Below are 10,449 nucleotides of genomic sequence, written 5' to 3'. Positions count from 1 at the left end.
AAGTAACCGGAAGCGCCGGCGCAGGCGACCGCTAGGGGCGGCGCCACTATCGCCACTTCTATCACTGGATATTATGTAAGTTACTTTTATTGTTTGCTTTGCAGTGACTATGGCTCGAAATTACCTGAGGTAAGCTGGAGGTTCTGTGCTGATGGACACAGCCTTGTACTTTTCATCGTTGCCCTCGAAGATCTCTTCACATTCCGATGCCTTGAGCAGAGTAACACTGGTAGCTGCGCATTAACATTAAGAAAGGAAAGAACATTTGGGAATATGTTCCGATTATATGCCTTCATGAGATTTTTCATGAAGACAGGAGCAAATAGTGAGTCAACTGGGATGATAAAAAAACCACCTAACCAAAACTATTTAATATGACTTTCTCCTCCTTTTCTCTCTCCACCACCACTGTACCCAGAAGCCGTAAGCGTCACTTCCACAGTAAAATTTATGGGTGAAATATCCCTAATTTGGTGTCAAATGATATTCGTGTGCTCAAGCACCCAGAAATGCCTGGAATCATAACCGAATAATTCAAAGGAAACAACTGACCGTGTGAGGAAGCTACAATTTTCTTCCTTTCTTCCACAGACGCCAACCTCCTCCACAGGGAAGGGTACCTTTTGTACAGAGAACCTCTGAACATACGCAGGTAGTTTCCAACCTGAAAGAACGAAAATAAATGATGAAATAAAACATGGAGTACTACGTCAATGTCATCCACACTGAATGCACGTGTTACAAACCAGATGTGACTGCTGACCTGTTCAAATGCAACTCAAAGGTGTTGAATGACTTCAATAAAAAAGTAACCCCATTTATTCAATACCAACTCCTAGCCCATTTTTTAGGAGGGGTGATTACTGATCAGCTAGTCTTTTTTTATGTAGTCATCCAATTGCAGATTAATTATTCAATCTTAAATATTACCACTTTGAGCACAAATTAATTTAACACCAGTTTAGCAACAAAGAGCAACCTTCCACCCCCCCCCCCTCACCGTGGCCCCTGAGGATTACTGTACTTATTGTACCTCTCCACCATTTAAAATTCCTAAATGAAATGTATGATTTTTTAAATGACCTGCAGATGGCCTTATGTTGGCTAATTGGCGACTTATGCCACTTTCACACATAGTTCCTGGTAAATTACTGGGATAACCTTTCCATCACCGCAAGTGAGTTTCACTATATTCACTATATATACACATACAGCTACATTCAGGAGCATTTCCATCTTGTGCCTTTTCACACATGCCATGATAATGCCGGAATAGATGGGGCAAGGCACAGTCCAGCAGAAGTCACCCGGTGCGGTCCTGGTCCGTGCCCCCATGCCAGAGAGCGACAGAATGAGCAGCAGAGTGCATGGAGCAACGCACGGATAAAGTTAAATAAATCCTGTAAAATAAACATGGCAACCCAATAAATAAACATGGCCATAAATATATATTATATAAATAAATGTAAATATAAATATATAAATAAGTAAATATACGCCGAACGGACCAGGCGGAGGCGGCGGGCGAAGGTACGCCTAGCACCAGGCGGCCAGGATCGCAATCACTAATGCAACAAATGTATTTATCTTTCATTGTGTTCATGGGATCTTTCATCACTTTCATTGCACTGGTTGGGTTTCGGGAGACCCTTCTGAATCTAATGCGAAGTGGCCATTTTCAAGGCGCACAAAATGAAAATCCTGCACCTTGACCGTGAAACTGCCACAGCTAGCCTATATCGGAAAACATTAAAGTTTTTAAGAACGTTTTGAATAGGCCATTACAATAAAAACTGTAAAATACGCTTTTCGATTTTAATGTTGACACTGAGAACATGAGACAGTCGGTCATTCAGCTGGCACATTTAAACATCCCTAGTTTGTAAATGTTTTTAAATAGCATAAATACAGCATAGAATAACCCCCCCCATCTGGCATCAGACCGACTTAATCCCTTACTTGCTTGTCCCGGCAATTTTACCTCTTCCATTCACTATCATCCCTGCATTTCCCGGAAATTAAACTAGGCCTTACAATAAGGCCTAGGCCTTACATTGTAATAATTTAAAGAAGAAAAGTGTGCTTCAATTCAATAAAATATGATATTTTACAATATGTCCAGTTGATTTCTCTATTTGAGAGGGCAGAAGAGACCGACAGCTTCTGAGAAGTGTCAGTACGCTCTCCATAAGAGTAGTTAACATTATGGATATGCTTTGGATTGTGATATGAAAGATAAGATAATAATGTTAAACAGAACATGATGCTGTGATATGATGAATAGAATTAGGAATAGGTGAATAATGTACAGAGTGAACACGAACGTGGTGGGCGAGATAAGAGACGCACTTATTGTAGTGTTGAAAAGAGCCGGTTCTTATGGCTCCTAAGCATTTATTTTATCTATGAAATTGTATGAAATATTAACAACACTATTTATAATGATATAATGTGACTGGACTCAAAGTTACAAATTGAGAAATGAGTGTTTTCATTACAAATCAAGACTGGATAGGGTTAGGAGGGTTAGTGCTGGAAAAAATATGTTTAAATCGAAACTAATTATGTATTGAGAGATACAGACTTCTCTACAACGACGACTGTACCTCTCTGAATTCTGAATCGATTTTCATGAAATGTAGTTTGTTATAAACATGAGGAATTGAACATGATACTGGTTACTGGAATTAAATTCAGGAACTGGGGGCGGATCAAATCATATATTTTTTAATTCACTACCATGTTTAAAGGAAGAAGGTATCATGTGTGCCTCATACTGCACTTTAATTTTACAATTGAGTATTGAATATTTTATATATTTCAAGATTTTATTTAAACATTGGAATTTTATAGTTATTTTTGTAAATTTGATTAAACAGAATTATCACGGGTTGACAATTGCAATTTCCACTCGCTCTTCTCTTCTAATTTTACATTTACTTTTCTTTGTGCTTTTGTGGATTGTTTCACCTGTTTTTCTCCATGTTTCTTTTTCTTATTATGGATAGTACAGTCATGTATATCACCAACCCACTGGACGTAGTACTACTTGGATAATTATGTGACAAATTAAACTTTGAACCTTAAAAAATAAACAAAACAATTCACGTAAATTTGCCCTGGCTTATGAAGAACACCAGATTATAAATATCTAGAAAATTTGATTATGCATAGCATCTGTCTGGGATGTTGTTCAAGATTCCAGAGGTTTATTCGTCACATAAATATACATACTTTCATACATATATGCAGTGAAATGCCTTAGAGATTTATTCGTCACACATATTTACATACATACTTACTTTCAAATGCCTTCACTCTGCAGAATGGGTATCGTTTGACGTATCCCGAAAAATTAAATAATATCATAATAATAACAATGATGATGAATGTGGACAACCTAACATGAAAGTAAAAAATATATTTTGATTTAAAAAACCGAAAGCTTTGTTGATGCTGTTCTGAATCTGTCAACCAATGGTAAAATACATTTGTTTTTTGTATTGCCACCCTTGCTTATTATTTTATTGCTACTTTATTTTCATATATTTTTGACGCTACTTCGCTGTTGGATACAGAGAGATTCAGCAGATCTGATGACACGAACCAAGCGTGTGGTTATGTTGTTTTCCAAACCCTGGACGGCGCGCACACACACACACACACACACACACACACACACACACACAAAGATTGTTTCGTTTACGATAAAATTATTAAAAAAAAAAAAAAAAACAGTTCATACACTAGATTCTGGCAGGACTGTTTTATTTTGTTCATACTTTAAATAAGCCACGCACGACGTGCTGACAATTTAACATTTTCTTTGGCCATGGATACTTTGCCTAGGCGACTCGGTTCTTTGTACTACGTTTGACGTTAGGTCCTAGCAATAGCGTTAAATTGTCAGAAAACTGCGTAACTTAGCCTTAAGTGAACACCGAAAGCTGTTGAAATATCAGTTTCCTACCTCTGACCCAACCATGTAAAAGTCCCCATCCTGCTCAAGCTGAAATTTAATGGGTTTCTGGCCAAACGTTTTACTTAATGCCAATTGCATCCTAACACGTTAGCTAGCAATCTTGAATGAAACGCGCAACAAAGCGGAAGTGCTAAAGTTCTATTTCCGCTGGGGAACTTCATAGCGTCGTTTCCAGCCATCCGTTCCCCCTTTTTCTTTGATTTTTTAATAAGAACAAAAGCCGGAAATTATTATTCGTATTAATATTTATAAACAATCAACATGCCATTACATTTAAAATAAAATAAAATAAATAATAATAATAATGTATTATAATTATATATATATATATATATATATATATATATATATATATATATATATATATATATATATATATTGTAATTTATGACAGAAACCAATCATCAATACAAAACAATAGCGTACATTTACTGGGTATTTCAACTACATTCCTCGGATTGGACCAGATGCTACGACCTGTGATCTGTAACTCCTCCCTCTCATCTCACTACACATCCTTTGATATGCAGCGCACTGAGCGGTACTTTATTATCCACTGAGGCGTATCGCTGCATTGTGAGAAAAAATGGGAAGTGGGAGAGTTACAATAAAGCACACAAATATGTACCGTAGTGTATCGGGGGTGCTTGGCTGAAGAAGAGATATCAACCGCCAACTGATAACAACCGCCTAAAGGCTCTATGGGACCGCAGAGCGGACGACGATGGATCCCAAGAGCCCCCCAGCACGAGTGACAAGCACAGCGTTGGGAACATTGACCCAGACAAACTCCAACACCAGCAGAGCCAAGACCCTGTCCTCTCCCAGGTTCAAGAGTGGGTGAGAAAACATTGCCTCTGTGTTTCCAGGAGCCCCCCAGAGTTTATGTAAAGAGAAATGTTCTCTCTCTTTACAATGTCAATTCTAACATTGAAGAACGAGATCACATTTCGTCTTGTTTACCACATATGGAGATGAAAGATAACCCCAGGGGAGCTTGGAGGTGCATTGTAAATGATTGTATTCCCCGTCTGCCAGCAAAAGTTTGTAAGTACCTGTGAATTCACTGTGTGAGGGTAACACCCAGGAAGACAGTTGAGGGGCACAGTCTTGTAAATGACTTCTGAACAAGGCCACACCCTCGGTTTTTGTATAAAGCCCTCTTCATCAGAAATAACATCAGACTGGTCAGAACACTGCTTTGGAGCAGTACTGAATCTTTCTCTTTATTCTGAGAATAAATATATTTCATATTCTCAGTTTTATTTTCTTGTAGTGGGCAGATTAACCTCACCAATCAATGCAGAACAATTTCTTTCACAGTCTGACGTAGTCGGCAGGATCTCTGCTTGACTGCAGTTTTGACCAGTGTAGATGTGACCAGGTCTGATTGGGATGACCCGGAGGACTGACAAAAAGATCAGATCAAAGAGAATTGCCCCTGGTCTGCCGGAGCTCCACGGTTGGGTGGTTGCCTGGGCGGCTCTGGGGAAATCTGTGGTGCATGGGCCTGTGTTCTTGGGGGATCCCGGGGCTCCACGGGGGAGTTGGGTAGTCTGGGTGAGGGCAGGGTAGCTGGGCCTGTGTGTACTTCCGTGTTCCGTGAGGGGGGGTGGCCCGTCGTGCCGAGGCTGGTTAGGCGTTCCGTCTGGTCCTGTCAACCTGAGCCCTGAACCTGGCTGGCTGTGCTAGGCGCAGGGCTCACCATGTAGCCTCCTTCGTGGGGGGCGGTCTCCTGTCATTACACCGGGCTGCCGGGATACCTGCCCTCTGGCGCTCTCGGTGCGCGGGGCACTCGTTGCTGGGGGGAAACCGACATGGCGGAGGTGCATGGCGGAGGCGCATGGCGGATGCTCTGCGCCCCCTTCGCTGTAGGTTGGCTGCCACCAGGTACAGTAGGTGGGCGCACTGGGGCACGGTTGGGTCCGGGGGGAGGGTGCCTGTGTGGTTGCTCCCCGGGCTGCTGCGCCCCTGGATCGATCCGGTTGCGACTCGCCTACCTTTTCCAGTGCCAAAACTCATACTCAGCACATACACCACACAATAGACTGAGGGCTTGCAGGATGGGCAGGGTGCAGGCTATGTGGATGGGGATGCGGCGGGCAGCTGCCATCTTGCCTGTCACGCTCCTGCCCAATTGTGATTCTCGTCTGTCCCAAAATTTTAATCCCACTCACATTAGCTTAGAACACATACTCTCACACACCAATCCTACTGCGAACAACACTCCATCGGCCCAGGGTCTGCGGGACAGGAGGGGTGCAAGTGATTCGGGTTCGACTTGCCTGAAGGACTCGCACCCCCAACCCCGCATTTTTAACTGCAATTACCAACAGCACACCTTGAGCACTGGGGTTTTTTCCAGGGGGGCCGGGCGTGGGTGTCCTGACAGCTTGCGCCTGGTGGCTTGGGATGTGCTGCAGAAAGCGCCGTCGGGTGCGCCCCTGGAGGAAGGACAAGCCAGGATGGGTCAAATGCAGAGGCCTCATTTCACCGGCCACCATCCAAAACCATGTGCGTGTGTGTGTGTGTATGCATGTGTTGTGGTGTGTTGCGTGACAATTAAAGATTGTTCTTCTTCTTCTTAACATCGAGGTGTCCCGCGCTCGGCACATGCTGCTATGTGTATGGGCACTTGGCACTCACGCTGGGCGGGGCGTCTGGTCGGCTGCGGTGCGGCGGGCCTCCCCCTTGTGCGGGGCGTGGGTGGGCATGGGGATCTGCCATAATTATGACAGGAAGAGGCCATGTGACTAGTTGTAGTTCCAGTTTTCCTGAACCTAATTCACTGTTTTTCAATACATGTTGTCATCCAATGTTCATGTTTTTGTGAAAATGTTGTTTGTTTCTATGTTTATTTGTCTCACTGTGGTGATTCTCCCCCTCTTGGAGTAGTGATATGTTGTTTATAGACCCAAACATGGTTAATAGATCTCCAAAGTTGGTGGTGGCTCTCCATAACCAAAAACTGTGCTCTTGTCATTCTACAGGTCATCCACAGGACAGAGTTATTGCAGCAGTTCTTGATGATTTAAGAATTAATAAAAAGTTGTATTGCAGGTTGAGAACTTGAACTCCACTTGCAGACTAACTCTGTCCTGAATGCAATGGCATACAAATACTCTGTGTTGTATGCCCGGCATGCTGACAGCACAGGTTAAAAAAAAAGAAGAGAATTGCTCTACAATTGAGTAAGGCCATAACATGCCCAGCATTCAAAGGTCCTTGTAAATTAATGATATTATTGCTATTTGTATTTAACTGATTTGCAAATTTGATTATTTTATAGGCTCATTTGGAATTATTTTGAGATGATATGCATGCAAGTATTTAAATGGAGAGACCTTGATTGAATTTAGCTCTATACCCCATATTGAGCTCCATCGTTACAATTTATCAAAGTATCATATATTATAGAGTGCATTATAGAACCAGATTATTTCTTGATTAGTTCTTATTTTAATATGACATTCTAGTTGTCTCCTCTAGTTGTTGAAACATTCAAGATTCAAGAGGTTTATTCGTAGTTCCAGTGGTACGTTCAGCTGAAAGCACCACCCTCTGCAGGGCCCGCCTGTCCTGAGCAGTACAGTTCCCAAACCAGGCAGTGATGTTGCCTGTCAGGATGCTCTCCACCACTCCACAGTAGAAGTACTTGAGGATCCTCACCCGGTATTTCCTCAGCTGCCTGAGATGGTAAAGACGCTGCCTCGCCTTTCTCACCAGAGTGTCTGTTTGTAAAGTCCATGTTAAGTTCTCTGTGATGTAGACTCCCAGGTACTTGAAGCTGCTCCCCTGTCAACAGAAGTCCCATTTATCACCAAGGGCGTGTGCGTCCTCGATTGTAATCCTCGCCTAAAGTCCACAATCAGCTCCTTAGTTTTGCTGACGTTCAGGTGGAGGCTGTTGTCCTGGCACCAGAGTGACAGGTCAGCCACCTCCTCGCGGAAGGCCTTCTCATCGCAGTCGGTGATCAGGCCCACGACAACGGTGTCGTCAGCAAACTTGATGATGGTGTTGGAGCTGGACCTGGCCACACAGTCATGTGTGTAGCTGGGTGAGGTAGCTGGACATGTGCTTCCACACCCTAACCACCTGGGGCCGGGCTGTGAGGAAGTCCAGGATCCAGGTGCACAGTAGAGTATTCAGTCCGGGCTCCTTCAGCTTGACAGCCAGTCTGGTGGGGACTATGGTGTTGAAAGCTGAACTGTAATCGATGTACAGCATTCTCACATAGGCCCCCTTCCGGCCATCCAGGTGTGTGAGTGTGGTGTGCAGTACCTGGGAGACCGCGTCATCCGTGGATCTGTTCTGCTGGTACGCAAACTGCAATGGGTCCAAGGTGTGGGGAAGGGAGGCGCAGATATAATCCTTAATCAGCCTCTCGAAACACTTCATGACCACCGAGGTGAGGGCCACCGGACGGTAGTCATTCAGGCAGGAAGGAGAGGCAGGAACGACGGTGGACATCTTGAAGCAGGACGGGACCACTGATTCAGCCAGGGAGATGTTGAATATTGTAGTGAACACTGGAGCTGGCTGGTTAGCACAGGTTTTCAGTACTCGCCCAGATATGCCGTCTGGGCCCGCAGCTTTCCTGGTGTTTACCCGCATCAGAGCGCTCCTGACCTCGTACACGGACACTGAGAGTGCGCGCGCATCCCCAGCGGTGTAACTCCAATGAGCCGGCGAGCTAGTGGTGCTGTTGCCAGACTCAAACTGCGCATGAAAGGAGTTCAGTTCATTGGCTAGGGAGGCGTTCACACTCGTGGCTGGGGAGGAGCTGCTCTTGTAGTTATCGTCCGCAGCCCCTCCCACATGCGTCTTGTGTCCCCCCGCTCCATCTGTAGCTCCACAGTCTCCCTGTACGTCCGTTTAGCGTCCTTCACCGGCCTCCGCAGATTGTACGACGCCGCATTGTAATTGTCCATACTTCCGGATACAAGACCGTCGTTGTAAGCAGCCATGCGAGCATTCAGAGCGCAGCGGATGGATTTATAAACCCATGGTTTCTGGTTTGGAAATATCCGAACCTTCACCGTGGGAACGACGCTGTCTGCTAACGTAGCCACATACACTATATCCATAAACTCACTAATGTCACTTGAACTTGATTGGAACATGTCCCAGTCTACGTCAGCGAGTGCGTCCTGAAGCACAGCCTCTGATTGGTCCGTCCACCGCTTCACTTCCCTCGTCACCACCAGTTCTTGCGCGATCAGAGGCCTGTAGACTGGAACCAGCAAGAACGTGACGTGGTCAGATTTCCTGAAAGCAGGGAGCGAGACGGTCTTGTATCCGTTCTTGTCAGGTTTGTAGCAATGGTCCAAAGTTCTATTTCCCCTGGTGGCACACGTGATGTGTTGGTAGAAATTAGGCAGAACCTTTTTAAGGTTTGCCCTGTTAAAGTCCCCAGTCACCACCACAGCCGCGTCGGGATGTTCGTTTTGAAATCCGCACAACACATCATACAGGTCCGACAGTGCTGTGTCAGTATCCGCTTGCGGTGGGATATAAACGGCTGTAACGATGACCGTGCTGAATTCCCGGGGGAGATAAAATGGATGGCATAAGATGGTCAGCTGTTCCGTTTCGGCGAGCAGGAGCGGGAGAGAGGCTTGGTGTTATTGGGGTTACACCAGCGGTTGTTTACCATTAGGCAACAGACTAGCCTCCCCCGATCTGTCGCCTTGGAACATGGAGAAGGACTCGGCTGGACGGATGGCTTCATCCGGCACCAGTGGGTACAACCATTTTTCCGTCAGACAGAGGACGCAACAGTTCCTCATGTCTAGTTGGAATTTAATCCTCGCTCGAGGTTCATCCATCTTGTTCTCCAGGGACTGAACGTTGGCAAGAAGGATGCTTGGCAGAGGTGGATGGTAAGGTTGTGTCCTCATTTTGACCTGAATGCCGCCTCGTTTACCACAGTGCTTCCACCGTGGGCCCGCTCGTTGAACAGTGGCTCCATTTATGTTGTTGTTGAGCGTCTTCCCGAGTAGAATTTCAGCCGGCCACTCTGCTTCCACCGATAAAAAGTCCCAAAGTTGTTCATTTAGGGAAGTTTTCATATCCATGAGTGCATCACGGCTGTAAGAGGTAACTGCCGATGCTTTTTTGGCGGACATTATGATAAAAACTGAAAAAAAATACTAAAATGTGCAAAAGTTGACCGGAGCGCCGGCACAGGCGACTGCAAGGGGCGGCGCCACTATCACCCTCCTGTGTGATCTATCTGTGTTATTTCCATGGAGGCTGCTTCTGTGTTTCCTCAGCCATTGTTTTTATCAATCCGTCTACCTGACAGTATACAGATTGTAGATGAAAGTGATTGCTTCATTGATTGGCAAATATGTTAATAATAGCCCTTCTAGGTTTTAGATGGTCTCAATTTGAATGCTAGCTATGTTATTGTCATTATACATATATCTTCATTTCAAAAAGGTGTTAACCTGATTGGAAATGCC

General features: G+C 44.7%; 1 protein-coding gene across 1 annotated transcript in view; it reads right to left on the bottom strand.

The window, feature by feature from the left end:
• Nucleotides 1-4,063, bottom strand: part of LOC307243616 (SWI/SNF-related matrix-associated actin-dependent regulator of chromatin subfamily B member 1-like) — a 45,205-nt gene extending 41,142 nt beyond the window's left edge. The window contains exons 1-3 of the mRNA XM_080018480.1: nucleotides 3,971-4,063; nucleotides 553-664; nucleotides 125-233 (exon numbers count right to left, since the gene is read on the bottom strand). Of these exons, the coding sequence (XP_079874606.1) occupies nucleotides 125-233; nucleotides 553-664; nucleotides 3,971-4,060 (311 nt within the window). The 5' untranslated portion in view covers nucleotides 4,061-4,063. The remainder of the gene's footprint in view (nucleotides 1-124; nucleotides 234-552; nucleotides 665-3,970) is intronic.
• Nucleotides 4,064-10,449: the final 6,386 nt, after the last annotated feature.

Source organism: Zeus faber (assembly GCF_960531495.2).
Source record: "Zeus faber genome assembly, chromosome: 17".
Classification (NCBI taxonomy): Eukaryota; Metazoa; Chordata; class Actinopteri; order Zeiformes; family Zeidae; genus Zeus; species Zeus faber.
Note: the sequence above shows the minus strand (reverse complement) of the source record. Positions and strands in the feature narration are given on the sequence as shown.